The sequence below is a fragment of the Podarcis erhardii genome, assembly GCF_964252035.2.
Source record: "Podarcis erhardii genome assembly, chromosome: 9".
NCBI lineage: Eukaryota > Metazoa > Chordata > Lepidosauria > Squamata > Lacertidae > Podarcis > Podarcis erhardii.
In genome coordinates this window covers 28868711-28893879 of record NC_138512.1, presented here as the reverse complement: position 1 = coordinate 28893879, position 25169 = coordinate 28868711, and the positions used below count along the sequence as shown (strand labels likewise).

At 40.4% G+C, this 25169-nt stretch overlaps 1 protein-coding gene across 43 annotated transcripts in view; it reads right to left on the bottom strand.

Moving 5' to 3' along the window:
• SORBS2 (sorbin and SH3 domain containing 2) overlaps positions 1 to 25169 on the bottom strand; it is a gene marked incomplete at its 3' end in the record, with an annotated part of 179875 nt that overhangs the window by 60609 nt on the left and 94097 nt on the right. For 17 of the 43 annotated variants that reach the window (XR_014160000.1, XR_014160005.1, XR_014160006.1 and 14 more), the window contains 6 exons: positions 19398 to 19447; positions 15800 to 15892; positions 13153 to 13179; positions 10678 to 10802; positions 9219 to 9827; positions 1229 to 1717 (listed from right to left, as the gene is read on the bottom strand). Coding sequence is in view for 17 of the 43 variants with exons in the window: in XM_081875580.1 (XP_081731706.1) it covers positions 1229 to 1717; positions 9219 to 9827; positions 10678 to 10802; positions 13153 to 13179; positions 15800 to 15892; positions 19398 to 19407 (1353 nt within the window). The remainder of the gene's footprint in view (positions 1 to 1228; positions 1718 to 9218; positions 9828 to 10677; positions 10803 to 13152; positions 13180 to 15799; positions 15893 to 19397; positions 19448 to 25169) is intronic. The other 26 variants (XR_014160018.1, XR_014160021.1, XM_081875588.1 and 23 more) reach the window with 15 other exon arrangements.

Here is a 25169-nt window from a genome sequence, read left to right as displayed (position 1 = left end):
GAGGCATACATCATACATCATATTGGTCGCTCAGTAGTTTCTGACAGGTTTGTAGTTGTACTAGCATTCTGTTTGAGCATTCTATCTGCATGTGCATTTATCTAACATCTTAAGATAGTTTTGCCTATATTCCAAGTGTCACTTCCTTTTTAGCACAGTGAGACTGAAGAATAACCATTACAAGATTTGTTCAGGGCTTAATTTGAGCAAGAGTTTTCCAGAGCAAATCCCCAAAGAGTCTGTTGCACTGCCAATGCTTGGCACTGGAACATAAGGAGCAGAGATAAATGAGACAGCATCTCCAAGAATGTGCAAAGTACTTTTCCCTCGCTATTATGAGCTGCTTTGACTGTGGCACTGTTCCAACATGAACTGTGTGTGTCTTGTGCTTCCTGTTTCATTGCACCACCATTACAACCAAAAGACAACTTCTACAATTCTCACACTTCGGTGGGATCCATGCTCCCCGATAGACTGCATGTGCATTTCTTAGGTAGGAAAGATCCAAATGGGGTGAGAGGATGTTGTGGAGAAACAAGGAACACAGGTGACTTGTGCTTCTTGTTCACCACACCACCACGCACAAACCTACCTGTCTCCACAACATGCCTCTAAATTGATGGATCAGAACTTCTAGATAGAAGGTTAAAATTAAAACAGGTATCGTAAAAAATACTATTATACCTCAACCTTAACTATGAATACTTTAATTATCTGTACTGTTACAAATTTTAAAAAATAAAATAATACTGTCATGTATTTTTAAAAATCCAGAATAAAACAATAATTATTAAACACAATATAATTAAAAAGCAGTGCAGCAGATAAAATAAAGTTCAGCTTTTTTAAGGCCTGGGAAAATGAGGATAATAAATATGTATCTAAGAGCTGATACGTCCCTGGGGAAGAGTATTCCAAATACTACTTTTTATGTAGCAAGCAATTCAGGAGAACTTCAGGCTTCTGACTAATTATCCAAGGAAGCTACCATCACATCTGTCACAGGAAGCATCACTCCTCCAGAGTATTGGGATTATTGACCAGCAAATTTAGATTGCGTTTACATGTAGCGAGTTTGAAATTTTCCCATTAAGGAAAGTTATAGAACCTGAGTAGGCCATTTCCAGCATGCTCATCGAGTAAAAGGGACAAGAACAAGGATTATCTCTTTTCCACTTTGACAGCCTGGTTGAACAAAATGGGAGGAGGAAAGAGGAAGGATAATTACATGAGCTCTGGCAGCAGTGGTGGTTAAGGTGGTGGCATCTGACACAGCAGACATCTGGCTCAAGGTTGGGGAAGGTGTTTCAGAACAGTCAGTAGTATCATAGTTACAGCTCTGGAGATCATCTAGAATGGCAGTGGAGGACTCGCTCACCGGGCGAGAGGAGTACTCACTCATGGCTGAGTCGGTCATAACAGAGGCCGTTTCAGTCCTGTGGATAGTAGTGTCAGGAGCTAGGAAAGGGTATGCGTATGAAAAACGTGAAAGGGCCAGGGTTCTATACAAGCGTGACGGCCAAAAATCATCCCGTGTTGGCAAAATAAATGATGTTACGGGGTGGGTGCCACTGTCGGGTGAGAGAGAGGGTCTGTTAATCGATACCAATGAAGGAGGTGGTGAAGGAGGCAGTGGCGAAGCTTCTGCTGAAGTTTGTCTGTGTGTCTGTGAAGCATTTACCTCCATCACATTGGCAGTTACTTTCTGGTTTCCAAGCTGAGTTTTGAGAAACAAAAGAACAAATAAACATATTACTAAATTTATTTATTTTTTACTCTTTTCCTTACCCTTTTGTTGTGTACAAGAGTTCTCAGAAATAAAAAAAAAACCCACACACCATGTGTTTTCTAGCAGTCTTAGGAAGTACACAGTCAAATAGATTAGGAAATAAACAAACTCTTTATTACAAAAGAAAACACAGTAAGTGAATTTGTCAAGTATTAATGGGAAGCAATGCCAGAAACTACAGTGTGTTGGAATAAGCCTGGATGTTCATTTCCAAGATTTAAATTGTTTGACTTTTGGTTTAGATAATGTTCCGCCTGTGTATCTGCCACAAACCTTAAAAGGTTTTTCTTCCCATATACAAAATTGGAATTGCTCTTTGGGCCAATAGTAAGCTTAATTCTCAGCCATATCACTATTTCCACAGTAGTAACCAAAGTGTCTCATTTTAGGACTAGGCAGCTGACCTCAGCCAGTGGTAAAATGTATCACAATAATAGCCGCTTTTACACACTATGCATAAGAAGGGGGCTCTACACAATAAAGCGAAAGCAGGACGAAATCCTGATTATGCCCCATTTCATAAGTTTCCCTGCCCACCTGCCCAAATATCCATGCACCACGTGCAACAAACCGAGTGACTTTTTCCAATAAAGGAAGTGATAGAGAACTTGCACTTGGAAGCGTGGGGTAACATTTGCTTAAGCCAACAATATCTAGCCTCCCTAAAAACAAAAACAAATCAGAAAGCATAGATAGCCAGCATTGTCTGTTTTCCCCATAAACAAATTGGGATCAACACTCAGTAGCACTCAATAAACCAGTCATCTGAAGTGACCTAAAACCTGGACCTCAGTACACTTTAACAGGAAGTTCTCTTGTACAAAGTAAGTTTTTGCAAAACAGTTTTTTACAATTAAAAGAAATCACAACTTCAAATTTGCAAATGTCTGTGCTGCAGGTTGAACTTTTTTTTTTAAAAAAAAAGAATGTAAAGTCTAGAATTCACAAGTCAGCAGACGGATGACCCTGAGCTGATTGACTAAAAATGAGGAAACTATTCCTTTTAAGAATGAAGGCAAAATAATGGTTCCTAAATAGCACTGATAGTCCTAGAAAACAAAAAGAGTGAGTGGGGTTGAGAAGTGAAGCTACCATGGAAAATGCTCACTAGGTAAAAACCCAAGACTGATGTAATCACCATTGCTACTCAAAAGGTACACAGAAAGTTAATATACAACCTTGAAGGCAGCTGGGTAGACAATTAAGAGGAAACTTGATGTTCCTAAGCAGTTAAAATAGCAAAATATTTTATAAATAAATAAATAAATAAATATGTATGTATGTATGTAACTTCCAGGTCTAATCTATAAAATCTGTAACCGTGTCAACAGGAACATAATGGGAGGGATGTTTCCAGCTTCCCCACTATAAGAAGCTTTTGCAGGGAAGGGACTGAAGAACATCATGGGAATGGTGTTTCTTGGATTAAGGTGAAACTGTTATTTATTTTTTATTTTGGATGCTGCATGTTGTTTAAGTAATCTTGTTATATTTATAGCTCTGAATTTGGGGGGTTATGTTATAATAGTTGCTATTGTTTCGCTGTGCTATTACGAAACAGTTTTTGTAGTGTTTTAAATACATCCCTGTTTACTTTGTTGCAAGCCACTTTGAGCATGGCTTTTGTGTGTGTGTGAAAAAGCAGCATACAAATAAAATGAGTGAATGAATGAATGAACAGTGAGCATGACCTAAAGCCATGTTTCCTCTATGAAGTGAAATTTATTTTTCAAGCTGAGAAATTGTCCACTGAATATGCAGAGTTTAGAAAACAACAGCACATTCAATTGTGAGTATGAGGCCCGGGAACTGAGAGCAATGTATATGGAAGTAATGGAATTCCGGATAGCACACTCTCCAATTAGAAATATCTTACAGTGGTGCCTCGCAAGACGAAAAGAATCCGTTCCGCGATTCTCTTCGTCTAGCGGTTTTTACGTCTTGCGAAGCAAGCCCATTGACGGCTTAGCGGATTAGCGCTATTAGCGGTTTAGCGGCTTAGCGGATAAGCGGCTTAGAAAAAGGGGGGGGAAGGGGAAAAAACCCGCAGGAACTCGCAAGACATTTTCGTCTTGCGAAGCAAGCCCATAGGAAATTAGTTTTGCGAAGCACCTCCAAAACGGAAAACTCTTTCGTCTAGCGAGTTTTCCGTCTTGCGAGGCATTCGTCTTGCGGGGCACCACTGTAATGGAATTCCGGATAGCACACTCTCAAATTAGAAATATCTTACAATGGAAACAGGTAAATGTGAAGTTGACAAATATTGAGGGTTTGCAGGGGACAGTAGTGGGGATGAGAGGGGGGAACAGTTCTGTTTCGCAAGCAGAACAGTAGTATTGGATACAACACATCTTAGGTTTCTTCATACTTCCTTTTCTTTTAATGTACTATAGGCAGGGTGGCAAGCATATCAGTGATAAAATAATATGATTAAAACCATATCATTGCACTCCCACAGCCAAGGACCCATGACTGGAGGCTGCAATTGGTGGAAGACAACTGGTCCAACACACGGGCCCCATGCAAGGCAAGACTGGTTTTGCCCCAATCTTCCTTTCTAGATATTCATTGATCAGACTTTGACCTGACCTTGACCTGCTAATGATCCTTCCCAGAAAGGTCTTGCATGCTTTATTATAGGCTGTTTCCCACCATCACTTGTTTAAACTTCTTCTTCATGCACCTGAATTCCACAGGAAGTATATATACACTGTCTGTGTATTGATTTGTAATCATTCTCCAATAAAAAATATTAGTCTGATATGAAGTGTTCCCTCACATGCTACATTTTTTAGAAAAGTAGTTGTAAAGCACCACAAGAACTTATCTGTTGTAAAAATTCCTTCTCAATTCCTCATAACATGGTGAAAACTGATACCTTACAGCTCTTTAACGTTGTTTTCTAAGATATAGGGAATGAGGGGCATATTCATAAGGAATTATCACCATGTAAGTATGGAAGATAAAAGTCACTTTGCTGTGATTTTTCCATGTCAAAAAAACAACATGTTCATGAGACCACTATTTGTGAAATGGAAATTCCCCCCCAAAAAACTTGAATCCAAACACGTTGTGACTACTCTTAGTTTTTTGGACAGTGGCCTTGGATAAGCACAGGGTGCTTATTACAAATATCTGCACCAAGATATATTTCCCAGATTGCTTATATAGGCAATTAACATTAAGTATGTAGATACAGGTATATTATAAGCACTGTGGACAATTTCAGATTTTAATAAGAGGTTTGTGAATGGGTGCATGATAATGACACCAAATTGCTGGCCTTGCTTCAAAGGAACAAGACACGATTAAGATTCTAAGATGAAAAAGTGAACTGATTGTTGTTAATTAACACATAAGAAAAGATAGCACACAAAACTCAGATTTTAACACACACACACAAACACACACACTTGGGTAAAAATACCTCTTGCTTTAATTGTTAAGAGGGTCATGCTCAACATTTTAAAATTTGGTTGCTTAAAGTTAGGTGTAAAAGGTTTTTTTTCCAATTTTCAGTCTTCAATTCACGGAACTAGTCTAGTTTTATCAACACCTGTATTCCTTTGGGTCCCTTGTTTATGTCTGTAAACTTCTGATAATACAAAAGAACAGCACCAACAGCTGCATGAAAATATGCTGTGTTTTGAAAAATCAAGCCCCCCTTTTCTTTTTAAAAAATCTTCAATCTTCTGCGCTTTCCCAAGCACATCCTCTTTTGGACATGTAGGACAATCATCCATGATCTAGTAATTGGTAACACAGAATTTCACAATAATCTTTAACTATTCTTTTGTTGCAATGTTTACATCTTAATGCTAATACGAACCTACTTGGCTCATCTTTCCAATACATTGCACTACAATATTGGTGGCTATGGTGAGCTCTTCCTACACAATGTGAGGATTATGTGTATTTTCCACCCTCCCACAGATGAGAAAGGGATCTAGTTTCCAAAATACATAAATACAAATCCAGGCATCTTGCGTCAAAACAACAATACATGTTTTATAATCTAAAAGAAACAACACTTGTCTCAACTGCACACCTCTGCATGCAAGTATACTGCAGCATCTGCACTAGTGGTTTCCCTTAAACATAAGCACACCTTAAATTCTTGTGGATAGATACAATGGCACTCTAACATATGCATATTCACCAGGAATCTTCATGCTGTTCACACACTTCTTAGTGCAGCAGTAAGCACACATTCTTAGTGCAGGAATGACTACACGGGGCCCTTTCCACATGCTCTCTCACCTTTGTCTGGGCACTCACCTAGAACCATGAACATACTTGTCATTAGGATTCAGTTTACATGTCCTATAACTTCTCTCAAAACTGGAAGTTTGAAATACATTTTGCTTTTTACTGAGACGTATACAACAGGTCTTATATCTGCCCTTTCCCTATAAGGAATCTAATTAATTCAATTCCATATTTTTCTTCTACTGACACTTCAAACTTTCTGTAAAGTGTCTAACCTCGTTGCTGAAGTAAATCCACATTTCCCTATCCAATTATTGCGTACCTACTCATAACACCTGTGAACATTTCTGTGCCTGAGGCAGTACAGAAAATGGCAACCCACTCCCAGTCAGGGTGCAGTATATTCAAGACTAGTCAGATCATAGAGACAGGAATTGCCACAGTACCTCAGATTTTCAGTAGCAATACAATAAATGAAAATAACAAATTGCTTCCCTTTCATGACACCCCAAACCAGTTGCCTTGGGCAGATGTTTCACTCTTCCTAACAGTAGGACTGGCCCTGACTGCCATTACAATAACTTTGACCCAAACCAATATGTAAAAATTCCAGATACCTGGTAGATGCTATGATCTGCATGCCAATGAGAGCTTTCAATGGGATACCTAAGGTTTAATTGTGGCAAAGTAAATGAATGGACGGATGAACCTGACAGACTCATTTTATTTTACTGATATGGAATTCACTAGTAATTTCTCCTATGAGCTCCCCACCAAAATAAGTGAGAGCTTTACTAAAAATTCCTTAGTGGAATTTGCCCTTAATGTACTACTAAAACCATATTTTTTATTAGAAATTGCAAGGTGCCTTTATTTCATGAAGACGTGATATATATATGATATGCATTTCCTGAACACTTTGGCTCAGTGCTGAAAATCCCAACCCAGCTTTCTACCAAAAAGGCGGATTCATACTAAAAATGGAAGAAATAAATGTGAGTGGCTCATACTGCTTCCATAAAGAGAGCCTGCAGTGAAATCCACAGGCCATCCACCACATAATAAAAGCAGGAAAGCAAAAAAGCCCCCCTCCCCCAGTCACAAGTGCTTCTTTCCCTGTTTCCTAGAGAAACGTAAGCTGGGCCTTGGTTTATGTTTTACCAAGAGATTGCCAAAAGAAATGTTTTTACAAAAGCTGGTAACATTTGGAGGCTACTAAAAGTAGCTCCTTACTGGAATGCAAGTCTCCAGGCGATTCAAGTAATAATATCCCCGCTTTCTTTTTCAATTGTGTGCCCCCCCCCCATGTGCCATTTTTACTCATTCCAGTTTCTCAGAGCAGAGGCAGAATGGCAAAGAATGCTCAGCTCTGTCTGCTGCCCAAACTAATCACCCTGTTGCTCGTTTAAAAGCCCCTCTTCAGATTGGCACATATGTTTTGCTTGCCTCCATCTTCCATCTTGGCTGGGGTCCAAACTGTCCTATGGGATTTGGAGTTTATTTTTGAAACTGAAGTCAGCTTCAAAAGTTGTTTCCCATGTTGAGCCAGGTCTTCCCCCCCCCCTTGGGCAAATGCCAGTTTTATGCTCCCCGCACCATGGCACACAAAACTAGTTGGGACCATTTTGGATCCTGGGCTTTCACATTTTGATTCTAGGGATTCAGGACACGAACATCATGACAACCAAACTATCCGCTTTTATTCTGATTAATAAAAGCAACACCTGTACTAATATTAATATAGTTGTAACAATTGTTTAGCTTTCCCATAGCTCTGTCTGTATAATGATTTATGGTAACTCATTTTTAAAATATATAAATAAAACAGTTCTATAGCAACCTTGATCAGATCAGATTCCAGCATTTGCAGATCCTAATGCAATTATATTATGAATCCTCATATCAGCTCTGAGGCAGTTGCATTTCTTGGCTCAAACATTAAATAGCACCCTCTCCATATCATCACAATCGAGCACTGGCATCTGGCAAGTCATTAGACCAGAAAGAAACAACACCACTACACTGTTACTCCTCCTCCTCTGATGTCAGAGTATTTTATCCCTTTGGAACTGGACTCTTTATGAAATACTTTTCTGTTAGCCATACCGTTCCATTGCTTGCATTTAGTATACCAAAGAGTGCCCTCAAAAATAATAAAAATTGCTGAAGACATCAGAACGGTTGGCCTTGTTCAATGATCCTGTTTCTAGTGAGGCATATCTTATGGGTGACTGGGGTGTGTGTGCAGGGGCAGAGATAACCCCTCTGATTAACATAGGGGTGCTTTTTTCAAACTTGTGCTTTAAACAGCAGAGCCTCTAAGGAGCATGGCCATCAGAGCAGCCTTGTGTGAAGTGTGAACACACTCACTCAAAATGTAATTAATGCCAATATCCCTAGCAATTCAAGCACCTACATAAATTAACAGCTCAGTCTTCTGCCTTTGTTGTGAAAGCCTTGTAATCTGTGCAGCACTAAGGGCTGAATTTAGATGCAACTTGTACAGCCACTTTATGCGCTTTTGGTGCAATTAAAGAAGAATTTCATCTGTGAATAACAACCACAGAATTCTCACCATGGCAAAACAAGCACAACAGCTGGAATCCAGGTAGATTGGCACACATGTGCAAAGGACTTTTGTGTGCACAAGAGGTGGGCAGGGTTGAAGGGTTTCCTGATTTATTTATTTTTTGTTCAGCCCCTTGTACTTAATGGAATGATATGCTGGTGTGTTTCCTAACCTTTGGAGACAGGTTTTGTTTTTATTTTTTTGATGGGTGGGTCTGTAGGAGGAAGGCGGGGGTAAGTGGGGAGAAAAGCCATGCACACATAGAAGAGAGAACATGCCCCTCTGGATCCCAGACACTTCTTTTTAGGATTTCAATACCTCCAAGCAGTGTCATTCAGGTGTTACTCAGACTGCCTTCCCTACAGAACTGAATTTTGCAATACCTAGGACACAGGCAATAAGGTGCGCACTTAGCAGGTACCTAAACATCACTTGTTCCTTCCCTCTCTCCGTGTACTAAGGCAGCCCATAAACATCTTTCAAAACCAATAAAAAATAAACAAACAGCAACACTGTTTTCAATACGGTGTCTCAGGTAGTTTTACCCAGGAAGTGTAAACCACTACTCAGAGCCAGGTGAGTAGACTAAAGAGAAAAAGGTTAGGTGACACAGGAAAGATCTAAAATAAACAAGAGAGAAACATAATATACCACATTGCATTCTGTGGACTGTGCGGAAGGAACTGTAGACATTTGTTGCATATTGTTTGGAGGCGTCTCTGAAGTGTCTGGAGAAAGCCTAGGTGGATGTTGTTGGCTTTCAGGCGCCGCTTTATTATCAGGGATGGGAGCTATCTGAATGGAAAGAGATGCTTTGTGTATCTCAGGTACTGGGTTACAAGCAGGTGAGACAGGCCTCTGTGGAGTTGCTGGTGCTTCAACAGGCACAGGCTGCTGCTGTACACAAGAAGGAATACTACTAGATGCATTTCGTGCCCTAGTTAATTTCAGGGCAGAAACTCTACGTTTTTGACCTGGTTGTTTGTGGCCTTGGCGGAAACTTGTTCTAATTCCAGCTATTGTTTTTGTGCTGTAAACAGAGGCCAGTGGCTTAGTGGTTTTGTGTGTGTAGGACACACTGCTGTTAGATTTTTTAGAATAAACTGCCCTCCGTATAAACTCCTTGTTAGTACAGTGGTCAGCATCAGGAGATTTCTTAGTTTGTTTGGTTGTTACGGACCGGGAGTTAATTTCGCTCTTCTTGTGGCTAGTTATTCCAGATCTACTCAAACTTTCTTTCCTAGGAGGAAGTGGGGGGGCCTTGTGTGCCAAAAGCATCCACGCAACAAAATAAATATTACAGGAGAAAGAGAGAAAGCAAAACATTAGCAGGAAAGTAAACAGAGAGAAAACATGTCACTTCTTAAACAGAGATACCGACACAAATCCAGCCAATGGTTTTGAATCAGGCCTCCACATTCTTCATCATTCCAGATTGTAAACATTTTATTTTGATGTTTGGAAAGCCAGGATGCATATATTAATTGCAAATTCATTGTGAGGTCAATACTGACCCATTAATATGAAGCATCCCCCTCTTGGGATCAATATTGCTAGTTATCACCTTTAAATTATAGAGATGAAAATTAACAAGATGGATCACTGGAACCAACAGACTGTTCTGATGGAAATTGATGCATAGCCCCTTAAATTTTCTGGTCTACAGTAATAGAAACAGTGTGTGTGTGTGTGTGTGTGTGTGGGCGAGCATGTGTGGGCGAGTGGGAGGGGGGGAGTATCTTAAGTAATTTGTAGAATGGGTGAATGTTTCAAATTTATGTCAAACTCTATACTTTGGGCTACAAAAAATAACTGTGCTGTTGTTCCAACACCAGGCATATGTTTCAGCCTGATGAACACTGCATAGCTGTGCTTTACTCCTTGAAAGGAATTCAGTGCATGAGTGAAGCAGCAGCTGTGCATCCAAACCAGTATTTGTATGCACAGCCAAAACAGAGATCATACTACAAACCAATGCAATAATGTCAGGAGAGCACCCCAAAAGCAATAATCAAATGGAAACTGCCTCTCCTACTTCATGAAATCACAGTATTAAACTTTAGAATTTCACATAATCTCAGAGTGTGAGACTGCATATCTGCCATTTTACCTGAGCTGGCGATCTCTTTTCTTGTAGGTTTGGCCGGACACTTCGAAAGCCTTTTGCTGCAAGAGAGGAGCTGCTAGTGTCGCCATTCAGTGTTTCTCTACTCCCACTGTTAAATGATCTCCAAGCTTTTATATGAAAAGAAATCCAAGCAAATTTATTTCTGACAAAAGATTTGCTTTGATTATGTCAAGTAACTGAAATGAGCTCTACAATGACTGGAATCAACATAATATAGATGATGTGGCACAAACGTGAAAGAAGTCTAAGGGATATAATGCAAATACGTCAATAACAAAGGGTACATTCATACTATTTGCAGCCAGTCTGCCAGATTACAGTAGAGGAACATGGCAGACAAGTGCTGGTCCATTCCATTGGCTCAGTTGGAACCAATAGCCATTTGGATCTTCCTCTCCTATAACTATCTTCCTAAGTGGTTAGGCAGTATGGTCATTAATGTGACTTTATGGGGGGAAAGTGCCTGTTTTTGCTTGTTTTGCTGTTCCCTCTCTATCCTGTTCTGCTTTAAATGATGCCCTGTGCTATTTTTCTAGAAAAAGAGGTCCCGGAACTCACCTCCCTTGTTCGTTTTTAATTGCAATGGCGCCCACCTGTGAGGTGCTGGAACTGAGTTCTGGTGCATTATAGCTGGGGGGAAAACCGCTAATAGGACTATAGGCCTACAGGCACAGGCTATGTTGTTTTTATAATGAATATGTATAAAATGCCTAGAAAATACTAGACATGACAACATCATGGGAAGCCAGAAGCAGTTCTGCTGAGCTCCTGACTAGGTCAGGATTTCATGATGGTGTTGCTTTCTATTGTTTTTCTTTATATCAGTCTCTTAATCCCAAAGTCTTTTACCCAATTTACCTACTGAATTCAAGGGGACTTGAAATGAGGATCTATGTATGGGATTGCACCGTAAATATAGTGTAGCTGTATATGCCTGGCAGGTGAGGAGTCTAGGTTGCAATTGCCTCTGGATTATGAAGCTTAACTAGGGGGCCCTGGGCAAATCAGTACCCTTCAGCCAAATCTATGCCTTAAAGTAGCTATGTGGATAAAATGAGATAAATCCCAGACATGGATTATAACTCTTGGGAGAGGAAAGGCTAGTTCTAGATTATTCAGATAACACTAAAAAACAAATGAATGCTCAAATCAGAACAGCATTCCCAGATGCTCCAATCCTTCAGCTTTTGCTTATGTCGTTTACTTATTTGCCACACTTAGTCTGGTTTTTACATGCATCTGCCCTCAGTCACTTCAGGAGAATGCATGGGTACTCCATTTGTACAAGCCTCCTAGATGTAGCTTCCAGCAAAAATGGCTGCCACCATGACTTGTTTTGCCACTAAATGATACTCAAGAGATCTATGGATTCCTTGTGTTGCAGAAGCAGCAGTCAGTGGCATGGAGGGGTTGAGGAAAACTTGCAGCATAATGATATGTCATATGTTGAACATTCCTAGGGAAAAGTCACGGGGCTGGTATTTTTCATGGCATTTCTGTGGCATTCATGATGCTCAGTCCTGTCCTTGAACAACAGGTATAAGCTGGAGCAAAGCTTTTATTTCTAAATTTAAATTTTGTCATAGGAAGGTGCTTCCTGCTGAATCAAAGCATTGGTCCACCCAGCTCAGCAGAGGGCATACCAACTGGCAGCAGCAATCCAGAGTGTCAGACAGGAATCTTCCCCGGTCATATTTGTAGTGCTTTAAGTTTGAATTTAGGACCTTTTGCATGCAGAGCCTGTGTTCTACCTCCAAACAGTGATTTGGGTGTAAGGGTATAGTTTGCCTTTGACTCAGATGCTTGGCAAACACTGACTTGGAGAGGTGAAGAAACGCAAAGCGTATACGCAGTACATAGCTTCCTTTAGGAAGATGGAAAAATTCAGAACTATAAGCTACCCAAAAGAGATGCTGTAGGATTAGATTGATCGCTGCAGCTAGCAGCTTTATTGTTGGCTAAAAGGACCAGTAAAGCCCTTATTAACTGAAAGCTGTTCCAAATTATATCTCATGCAGCAGTACAGTCTTTCTGGTGTAAGGTTACAGAATTACCCATTCTATGCCCACTGGCACCTTAAAAACATCCTGTTATACACCTGCAAGAACAGATTTCTTCTGTTTCGCTACCACTTCGTAACTGAAGATAATGAGTGCTTTCTGCTCTAAATTACATAGAAATGTTGGTATGTAATGTAGGGTCTTTTTGGATGAGTGGTCTGCATTTAAAAAAGCCATTAAGAAAGCAAAAAATTAGGTTATCATCCATTATATAAAGGCCAGCAAATGTAAAAGAAAGCCTTTCACACGTATCAAAAGTCTTTAGTTCAAGATTTAGAATCTCAAAATTAGTACAGTTTGGCTAGAGAAACAGTGGGGAGGGGGTTTAAATGCATGCCTTATTTATTGCACTCACAGTGTTGTTATATTCAGCTTAAAATAACAGCAACCCATTTACCTGAATCTGGTGACTGAGAATCAAGTCCTAAAGAAAGAGAACATCAAAGTTAATATGTGGAAAGTACAGTTAGCATTCCTACTTTATGCTTTGATACCACTGTGGTAGACAAGGGGTAATTCACTTACTGAAAATTATTGGCACACATATTTAATGACTCTTACTATACCGGCATATGTAGCCAAAGATCTTTTTTTCTAAAGACCACAATCTTAAGCATATTTAAGTTGGGCATAAGCACTGCTGAGCTCTGAAGTAAATTTTGCTAAGTAAATATGCACAGCATCAGACTGAATGGCTCATTATGCCATTTTTGAGCCCTCTAACCTTCATTAAAGTTATGTGGCCCAAAACAAGAGTGAGCAAGCATAACACAATAGCACTTTTGCTTCAATTTCACACTGGTTCAGCTTGGATGAGACATTAAACCATAGTTTAGCACTACACAAGTGAGCATCAAACACATATACTCCTTTTTCCTCTATGTTCAGAAGCACATAATGAGCACAGTGCCTCCTTAACCTAGCATAACCTATTATGCTGTTATTAACAATCCAATATCATAAACTTATGTGCAGACCAGGGGAATTGGACCCATTTGACCTTGCCAAGTCAATTTGTTTTAAGAGATGCCAGCAATAGAAAAACCATTCAAATCTCAAGGTAACTAAAAGCATTTTGGGACAAGTTAGGGGGAAACTAAACTAAGGCAGGGCATTCTAACGTTACTATTGTCAGCAACATTGTCTGTGATAGACAATGTATGAACCTCTGCCATGGTGCCCTTCTTCATAGAAACTGATTGAAATCCCTGCTCCATTGTTAGTCTTTGATTAATTATGCAGAGGATTTGCTCTATGGCAGGCATAGGCAACCTCGGCCCTCCAGATGTTTTGGGGCTACAACTCCCATGATCCCTAGCTAACAGGACCAGTGGTCAGGGATGATAGGAATTGTAGTCCAGAAACATTTGGAGGGCTGAGGTTGCCTATGCCTGCTCTATGGAATCAATCTCTTTAAAACAGCTATATGACAGTAGTTGTAGGCTGAAAAGGGAATGTTCTTCATGAGGCAGTGTCCAATTTACCTTTGCAAATTTCCTTATGTCAGCTTAGTAAGGAGCTACAAAACATGCATTGATTAACTGAAATTCCACTTCTCTTCTGCTACCTATGCACAACTTGGGCAAGTGGAACACAGGTAAATAAATCAGTGCTTATGGCTCCATTAATTCACACTTTTTGAAGGCTACACTTCAGGGCTACTGTGGTTCTGCTTTATTTTGTATTAGTTTTATTGCTGTTTTATTAGATAGAAATTAAATGATACTATTCTTCTTTTTCAGTCCATGTCATTCTCTAGTTGCTTTCCAGAGTTATTGTAATTGAATATAAAATTGTAAGAAGACTTTTCTCAACTTTACAATTAAGGTGACTATTAACAACACTAATGATTTGTAGCTGGAAATTTTACTGAGATCTGTTTCTGTTGATGAATACTCGTCTAGGTATGTTACATTATATTGCATAATTAATCTGTTTACGATGAAAGGCCAGGACAATGAAGCTAGAGTTGTCACTTTAACATTCTTCATTTTCTTGGGCTACTGCCAAATGCAAATCTTTAAAAAGCTGCTTTTAAATGTTTATAGCAAAATGGCCACAAACCTTTAAGTCCAACATGGTTTCTATTACTTTGGCATTGGAAACCTTTAAAAACTGTAAGCTGCACTGATTTAGCAAAACTTACCCAAGGGTAAAATTCAATGGCCAAACTCACATTAATTTCTGAAACCTGGTTTAAGGTTTCTAACAGCCAAAGGGAAGCATTTCAACCCAGTATTCTGAAGAGTACTGAGAATATTGTAAATGCTACATTGCTTCCAATTTGGCGATGATGCATGAAAACGTCTTCCTATAAAAATTTGGCCTGGCATTCATATATCTTGTAATATATACTGACTGGCGTTACAGGACACTTGCGATGTCATTTTATAGAGAATATTATGGTACTTTGCTTCTTCCATCCCCAAAGGATTTCAATCAGTTTCTAGCTAAGCAACCACAGTGATAAAATAGAAAAAAATGAATTAGTACTACTAACTTAGTCCCACTTAAAAAAATCTGTGCCATTGTTCGTCCACTGCCAGAGACATCAGTGCATAGTAGAAGTGTGGATGGATACCCCATATCTCCCCTCTGTTTTTTAAAGAACACCTCTGCTTGATTATGGCTCCAGCTCACATGATCAGTCTCCCTCAAATGGGGGTGGGGGAGGGAAGCCCATTGATTTCAATGGGTCTACTCTGAGTATGACTTGGTTGCACACTACTCAAAAGCTATTATTTCACATGAGCTCTGGTGTGGAAAATAAGTTCTGGGGCTGAGCCCAGATAAGCTCTCGTTCAAATTAAGGCGTGTGCACTGCTGGTCTAGTTCTCAGTGGACACAGCCCAGAATGCCTGAGAAGTTCCCACAAGGACATAGCTTAAGATTACATCAGCAGGACAGAAACATTTCGTAATAACAGTTGTGAGCAGCAGCTGCAGCCACATTCATTATCAACCATGATATTCAGCTTCAACACTGTACAGAAACCATGCCACAATGGCACCCAAGTGGGACATTCCATGGTTAATATTTAATACCTGCTGTCAATAGGTTTGGAGAACTCTGAACTCTCTTCACGGCTGTTAATTTGACAGACATGGCAGCACGTTTGCGAGCACACCCACCACTATCTGAAAGCACAAAATGACACAGGCCCACAACATAGAGAGAGCAAGCACATGCAACACAGATCAAGTGGAGTTAAGTGAACTATGTAAATGTGGACATAGAACTCATGCGGTTAGAAATTGCTGTTGATCTTCTGGGTTTTGTACATACATACCGAAGGGCCGGGGAAGCTGTAGTTAATTATTACTGCCATTCCAAAGAATACCCAAGCCAAGATAGATTTATCATGCGCTTTCCAGTACTGGAAAGACCACTTGTTGTGTGTACCTAACTCACCACAAAAAGACTAAAACGGAAGATCAAAATTGACACAACATTACCTTTTCAATAAAGAACACACTGCGTGGACCAAAAAAGATCTGAGTCATAAAGTAGGATTTGTTGTGTGATTTGGTATGTTCCTTCATGGAATACTTTGATACAGATTACTAAAATGGGTGTCTTCCCCCTATGTGTAACAGGAGATATCTAGGAAGAAACTAAATTATGTTGTTACAGGACCCTCTCCTTCTAAGTGCCTTCCAGATAAGCTAGATAGATAAAGGAGAACATTTATAGTTCATTTAAAGGTAGTACAGAATGGGGAGAAGAACTCCAAGGGGGTTGGACTCGATGGCCCTTGTGGTCTCTTCCAACTCTATGATTCTATGATTCCTCTAGAATGCTGCATTTTTAATGTCTGGCAGTTCTTTGTACCTTCCCTTTGACATCTGTGCCTATACCCTGGATGGACAATGATGAATACAAAGGTCTTGAATTCATTTTGTTCCCTGAAATACTGGGGGCATCATCACGAGCTGCAAAGTTGCCTGCGTGTGCTTTTGGCCAAACTGCAGGCAGTAGTGCTCTCTTCCCCCAAGGTATATGCACATTGCTGAAACAGGCAATCCTGGGTAAGTTTGCTCCTAAGGTTGGATGGGCCTTGCAAAGCAGAATATAGCTGAAGGGACAGCAGAAAACTCAACCATCCTTTGGGTGCGTTGGATCCAGTCAAAATCCCGTCTCAGCAATTTCTAGCTGCTCAATCAGGTGTAATTTATGTGGCCCGTTCTTTGCAAGGGAACAGCCAAGTCAGCATCATGATGTTGGGCCACGTTTAAAATTGCCAGCTCAAGGAATGTATGCTCTTTGTAGTCAGCTGAAGGAGAGCATCTATTGTGAGCCCAAATTTAGAATAAAGCTGCCACTAACAGGAAGATCATATTGGGTGTCTTAAACACATGGCTACTATACATCCCACATACTACATGGCACAATCTCTCACTGAATTATTATACGAAGTACAAGAGTTGTGGTGATCAATCCTAATCCTATGCAAGGGCAAGGAACCTGTCTACACAGGGCATGTCTGCTAAAGCGAAAGGGAAACTCAGCTTAATTCGATCACAAATCCCCTGCAGCTGCAAGCCAAAGTTTCTTCAGCACCAAGGGCAGGTAACTTGAAAGGGGAAAGAATCCATGCAAATTCATTAATTTGAATATTCAGTGCACTGAAGAGTGAGCTTCCTATCAAGAGGAGCTGGAATACGGAGCAGTGATGGTGGCAGAAGGAAGCCTCTAGAGTGCATGCTATTGTTAAGTTTAGAAAATGCTCTTCAAAACTGTGGGTGGTCATCCTTTGCCTGCTGCTGCATTACAGAAACATATTGGATAAATTGCAAGAAGTTTGCATCATCATGATCTAACAGTAACAAAGTTAAGCCTCACAGATTTTTGCAGTCTCTGAGGGCTGTGTGTGTTTGCTGTGGTTTGTATTTATGTCTTTCATTTATTATATAACAGTTGGCTTCTTTAATCATTTTTAAATTAGATGCATTTATCACACATATTATCATCGTACATTCCTGCCTAAAATATTTATTGGAGGACACTAAAGATATATTTTAGCAAATTAAGTTTGACCCATTCATTATCCATCTGTGGGGGAAAAAGGCAGTGAGTCTGCAGATTGCCCAGACATTTTGTGGTGAAGAGTCCTACCACTATATAAATTCTTTGAAATGTTGTCTGCTTAGAAGCCACCAGGATTTACGCACAGCTTGGACAACAACCCACTTTAAGTTTAAATGCTTGGATTTTAGCCAATTTTGGGTGCAACACTAACCCCACTTACCTGGGAGTAAGCCCCATTGAATCCAATGGGGCACATTGGATTCAATGGGACTTACCTCTAAATAGACATGGTTAGAATTGTGCTGTTAGTCACACTGGAGATAGCAGCACCACTAATAGAAGCTATTCCTCAGTGTTAAGGATATACTTAGATTCTGTCATTGAAATTAATAGGATTTGGGCCAGTTCTTATGTTACAGCTACAACATGGTTGCCACTCCCCATGTGATGTAGGATTGCAGAAACTGCACCATTGTGTGTGTGTGATGTAGGACAGGCTTTCTCAACCTTGGTTCCCCAGGTGTTTGTTGTTGGGCTACAACTCCCATCATCCCTGACCACTGGTCCTGTTAGTTAGGGATAGTGGAAGTTGTACTCCAACAAACATGTGGAGACCCAAGGTTGAGTAAGGCTGATGTAGAAAGAAGAAAACATGCTGTTCAATATTTGAGGCCTTGTTTCCAGTTCACTGCTGACTTAAGTTCAAAGGAAGGGTAGAAGGAACACAATCTTTTTGGTTAAGGTGCCAATGCTCTGAAATACTCCATCAACACTGAAATACTCCATCAATGGCTTCCGGAATCTGCTGAAAATTTGGCTCTATAAAAAGATCCCCCCCCCCAGAAGCTTAACTGGTAACCTGTTATCTAGGATGATTCTATCATAATTTTATTTTATCATGTCCTTTGATAGTGTCTTGATTATTTCTATCACTCTATTGTTAGTTGATTTGAGTTCCCACCCAGTGGGGGGGGGGGAAGCAACACAGTATAATTTTTCTAAATACATATGGTAATCCAAACAGGATTCATGACCATCGCTAACTACCACATTTTCTGACCCATGATTAATGTTAAACATAGTGGTCTCAAAAGGCAAGTATGCAATGTATCCTAAACTGAATTTTAGGAATATGAATAGGTGTTTAGAAATGCACCAATAAAAATATGAATTTTCAGCAAAGTATGACTGTGATCCTATACAAACTTGCCTGAGAGTAAGTCCCATTTAATTCAATGGAGCTTACTTCTGATGTCTGGGATTGCACTGTAAGTAAGTCACAGCACAATCATTTTAGAATTAAACAGCACACCATAAACACAAGTGTCTTGATTTATGCCACTGTGTTGGACTATGTACATGTGCATTGTGCCCCAATATATTTTACTAAATACCAGAAAATATATTGAAATGGAACACACATGCATATGCATGTATAAATCCATATATTTATACATAGCAGGACATATAAGTAGATACACATAGATAAGTCATCTATATTTTTTACAGTTATTATCTGAAGCAAATTAGGATAGTTCTACTTGCATCTGAACAATATGCTTAATGAAAGAGTTTAAACTTAATATCCCCTGCCCCACTATAGGAATTGCATACCTGTATTCATTTTGACTCTGGATGATTTGCTGTTGAAGTCTTCAGTTTTCCTATCAAACACAAAAGCAATCTATTAATTTATCACAAGGGCATAAAATGTTTTTGAGGTGGTGGTGGAGGTGATAAAGGAGAGTTACTGGTAACTCTACATCTTGTCAATGATTGCTGTATTTGGATTTCAGTGTGTGGTGGTAGGCCCCCGATATGCTTCTATACAAATGTAATTGTGATGTTTCACCCTCTGTTGTGTTCTAATCACATGCGTACTAATTGATTACAAACTTTGTCCGGAACTGGAAAGGATACCCTATTTGGGCTGCGATCCCAAAAGGAGAATATTCCCTAGAACATAGCATGGCATTTATGAGGAAACATTCCTAGAACGGCACTGCATGTTGTCTAAATTCACACTTCCAAAATTGTCCGTAACTTAAAGACATTTATTTATTAGAGCAGTTTTTACTTAATTTTTAATATATGCAATGCTTCAGCCTGGGTGGCATAACATAAAAGACCAAAACCACCATTACTTAACATGTAAGTATCAAATAAAACCCAAAGAATTTTGATAAAATGAACAACAGCAGCAACAACCCCCATAGTCACTCCAACAAAACAGTATAGCTTTCATGATCCAAATGCCTGGACAAATAGGAAAGTCTTCACTTACACTTAAAAATGTCAACTGTAAGGGAAGATGTGGTGTCCCCCACCAGGAGCAAGTTCCATAACTAGGGTGCCCCACCAGTAAGGCCCTCTCTCAAGTTACCACCCTCCTAGCTTCTGCTGTGTGTGAGACAATCAGCAGGGTCTTTCTTGCTCCCTGCAGCCCTCAATCAGGTGACTGTATTGAGGGGAGAAACAGCAGAGACCAAGGCTCTGTTTTGTACTTTTGTAAAAAGGACCATGAGGTCATATGTTGGTTTTTACAAGGTGTACATTATGTTTCAAGTGCTAATGTTGCGTTTTGAATGTGGTTAGGCTGAGGCAGTTCTTTCTATTGGCTGTGTAAGAATTACTGCTTCTGAAGACATCGATTCAACACAGTAAAAATCACTGAGTGCAAGGAATGCTGAATCAGGTCCCAACCGAGCCTGCCAGATACTTAACATGCACTGAAAGCAAATTATAAATACATTAATCCAAGAAGTTGGAAGAGTTTCAGCAGCTGTGGTATTCCGTTTGGGGACTTGATGCTCCATGGCATTCAAAACACAAACGAATACACAAACAAACAGGAAACAAGACATGAAATAGCAACTAAAAAGGAGCCAGAGCGATGTTATCTAAAGGCTGATAAAATTGCTTTTAACTACAGGTGATGTTGTGACTCTGTTTATTGCATATAGTGCTGAAGTAAGCAAAACTGTGTCAGGAACACAGGTAGGTGCTACCGGTGATGCTACATCCATCAAGGATTCTCCCCCAACCCCTTGAATAGAATTTTGGGATTTGTAAGAAGCATGTTGCTTCTGGGTTACCACAGCCTATTAGCATCCAGGCACTTAGGGACAAACTATTGCAGTGTTGGCTGCTGCCCATTGGGACTGGTAGAGCATAAGGCAGGAGGCCAACAGTAGATGGAGCCACAGCCAGACAGGTGGAGCCAAGACCAGTGATGGCTGGAACCAACTAATTGTAGTTTTGTTCCCATTTCTCCCTTTGCTGAGTTCTACAAGGGCAACACTGAGTTGCCCTTGAGGAGGAGGAGGCTGACAGTCAGTGCCACCCTCTGAACTTGTAGGTAAGAAGTCAGCAAAGGACTTATGGTGGCTAAGATTGAGGTGGTTGGGTGCAGTGCTTCGAATGGACTCGCCTCCACTGAACTATTATACATGACCACTGGACCATTTCTATCTGTGCAACTGGAACTTTTATAGATGCTACCTAGGCTGGATCTAGACACATCCAAGAAGTGATTCAGTTGAATGTGTTGTAAACATTATACAGGGGAATCCCGTTGGCAAAAGACTGGACTCCACAGTGCCATCTGGTGTCACAGTGTTATAACACATATAAAGTGTTTTATCTTTACAAATGTAGCTGAGTCCCTAGTGTTCATTTTGAACCTGTTGATTGATATTAGGCAGGGCCTCTTCATTATACTGTTTTCAATGCCTATTACAAAAAAGAGGGAATTGGTTCAAGCCTATCTAGCCATGTAAATCTGACATGCAATTCTATGTTATTTATTTTGAATGTGTATTTTAAAAACTGATTTCATTTCCATTTTCAAAAAACGAATAAGGTTAACTTCTTTTTAATATCTGATTTTCACAGTAATTTTAATGTATGTTTTATGCAAGCCACTTTGAGGCTTTGATGATTAAGCAGTTTATAAATTTGATTAAGTAAATAAAAATGAATAACAGGAAAGAAGCACTCCATTCTAGAAACCTATGACTCTGCAGAATGCCAGCTCACATGAACAGGGATTCTGGTAGTAAACTCCTTGGGTTGTCAGCCTGCAAAATGCACACTGGATGCAGCCCTTTGAATCTCTCCCTAATGCAGGCAAAAAGGCAGGCTTACATCATCCTGCCATGATCCTGCTGCCCGCCTCCTTCCATACCAACTGTTCTTTACTGAAGAAGTAAAAACAACAGCAGATGAGGTGAGGTAGATGGCAAGTCTGGGAAGAGAATGGTTGGGAAGAGCAGCAGCAGACATGTCTCTTTCTCTGAGGTTCAGGAGATCTGGGCTGCAGCCCCATACCAATTTGCTTCTGGAAGACATGTATTAGGACTGCACTTTTAAAGGACTGTGTCCAGTGCTCAGTTTTTTAGATGGTGGAAACTCCACAACTTCCACTGAACTGCCAATCACTTGGTTTTTCTACAGTGACACTCATGTAAGAAATACTGAATATATTAAAAATAAAATAAATCAATTCGTCTAACAAATAAGGGAATTCTGACAATTCAAATCATTTTTCAATGGCCATGAAAAATATTGTCCACAACTCAAGACAAAAAGCATAATCTCCTTCATCATATTTAGAGTAAAATAGCTGCCATCTATATAAAAGCTTTAGCGCAGACCGAGGTGAATAATAAAGAAAAGGACAATTGCAGGAATTCATGGAATGTCTAATAAAATTTCTTGTCATTCACTTTAGAGAGAAACGAGACTCAAGTTAGCCCATCAAATTCTCCCCAATTATTCAAAGATTAAAATGAGAGTCCAGTCTGTTTTGTTCTATTTCAATAAACAGTCTTTGATTGCAATGCTGGTTTCCTTAACAGCCACAAATTATTCCTGAAAGCATCAGATTCCTGGAGTGTTTCCTCGCTGCTGGGGAGACAGCATTTTAAAATGTTCTGTTAGCTGGGAACTGAACAAACAGTAGCACCATGAAAACAGGCTATAAAATGCAATGCTACACACCAAGCCTCAGCAAAGACAAACTGAGTACAGAACTCTTTGTACAGGAGGATGTCAACATGATTTTTCCTGAGAGCTTTGATTCGTTTACATAAACTGTATTTAGCTCAGCTGAAGTTATATACATTTTCGCTATTTGGCATTATTATAGTGCAAAAATGTATAGTGGACATGTTGTGTTCTGTTGTGAAGATGATGCTATCTTGTCTTGCCTCAGTAATTGACTGGATGAGAGCCAACAAACGGAAGCTGAATCCAGATAAAACTGGATGGATAGGAGGTTGCCTGCTCTTGATGAGCTTACATTTCGTCTGAAGGAGCAGCTACACAGCTTGGGGGTAATTCTGGAACTATTGCTGTGGCTTGAGACTCAGGTGGCCCTGGTGGCACAGAGTGCCTTCCATCAGCTTGGCTGGTAGCCTAGCTGTGCACCTATCTGAACAGAGATAGCCTAACATCTGTTGTCTATGCTCTGGTAACCTCTAAGTTAGATTTCTGCACCTCAATATAGGTCTGACTGCTTCTGAATATGATTCAGAAACTTCAGCTGGTGCAGAATTCAGCGGCCAGGTGGCTCATCAGGGCATGGTGATTTGAGCGTATAACTTATGGTTACCAGATTTTTTGCAATGAATCCGGGGGCACTTTTTTTTTTTTTTTTGAAGCTGAGTAGCAACAGGGAGTCAGTAGTGGGGATGGTGAGGCAAAAGACCCTGGGCCCAAGCATCATGCATATTGTATAAAGGTGCAAAGCCCTTCTTTCGCACCCTGTGAAACATAAATGCACAGTTTTTTTTAAAAAAACTGGGCAATGGCTGGCCGGCCGCAACTCCCGAGCCTCCCCTGATCAGTCAAAACAAAGGGGGAAAGGGACAGGAGATTGCACAAGACACATGATATGCACACAAGACACATCATATGGAGACTTCCGGCTAGGAAAAATGGTGGATGCCACGGCAGCGAGCAGCTCCTGAAGCCAGCCAGAGCCAACTGCGCTACCAGGCTGGCTCTGGGCTGCTGAGGCTGCCACTGCCATGTTTCCCGGGGGCAGATTTGCAAATCCAGGGACTGTCAACGGGAACCGGGGATGTCTGGTAACCCTAATATAACTGTCTGTCAATTAGTTTCTGGGCCCAATTCAAAGTGCTGGTTTTGAACTATAAAGCCTTAAAGGGCTCAGAACCACAATACCTCAGGGACCGCATCTCCCCATTTGAACCAACCCAGACCCCGCAATCACCATCTCAGGCACTTCTTCATGTGCCTCCTCCACAAGAGGTCCAGAGGGGGGCAACACGAGAATGGGCCACAAGCTCTTCACTTGTGGAATGCTCTCTCTGGGGAGGCTAATGTGGTACCTTCATTTCATACCTTAAGATGCCAGGCAAAAACATTCCCCCTCTTCCAGGCCTTTGGCTAATTAAACAATCTATGGCCTTTTAAACTGTGGGTGCAGGCAGAGCCTTCTTCTTTTTGTTCATTATTGTTATTTGTTCGTTATATAATGTTTAATGCTGTATTGTGCTTTAATATTCAGTTGGGAACCACCCAGAGTGGCTGGGGAAACCCAGCCAGATGGGCGGGTTATAAATAATTTAAAAAATAAAAAGAAAGAAAGAAAGAAAGAAAGAAAGAAAGAAAGAAAGAAAGAAAAATTATGGTATGTATTTTTGTTTTTTAATATTGTAAAATTAAAAGACACCTGCTTCTTGGGAGAAAAGCAATGACAAACCTAGACAGCATCTTAAAAAGCAGAGACATCACCTTGCCAGCAAAGGTCCGTATAGTTAAAGCTATGGTTTTTCCAGGAGTGATGTATGGAAGTGAAAGCTGGACCATAAAGAAGGCTGATCGCCGAAGAATTGATGCTTTTGAATTATGGTGCTGGAGGAGACGCTTGAGAGTCCCATGGACTGCAAGAAGATCAAACCTCTCCATTCTTCAGGAAATCAGCCCCGAGTGCTTACTGGAAGGACAGATCCTGAAGCTGAGGCTCCAATACTTTGGCCACCTCATGAGAAGAGAAGACTCCCTGGAAAAGACCCTGATGTTGGGAAAGATGGAGGGCACAAGGAGAAGGGGACGACAGAGGACGAGATGGTTGGACAGTATTCTGGAAGCTACCAGCATGAGTTTGACCAAACTGCGGGAGGCAGTGGAAGACAGGAGTGCCTGGCGTGCTCTGGTCCATGGGGTCATGAAGAGTCGGACACAACTAAATGACTAAACAACAACAACAAATATTGTAAGGCGCCCTGTGTTCTTCGGACAAAGGGCAGTTTGGAAACAACAACAACAGGCAAATATAAACTAGGGGGGGATCTATTAACTGCGGTAATTTATATACTGCCTCACAGTTTAGAAAAAACAGTTCTAAGCAGTTTACAA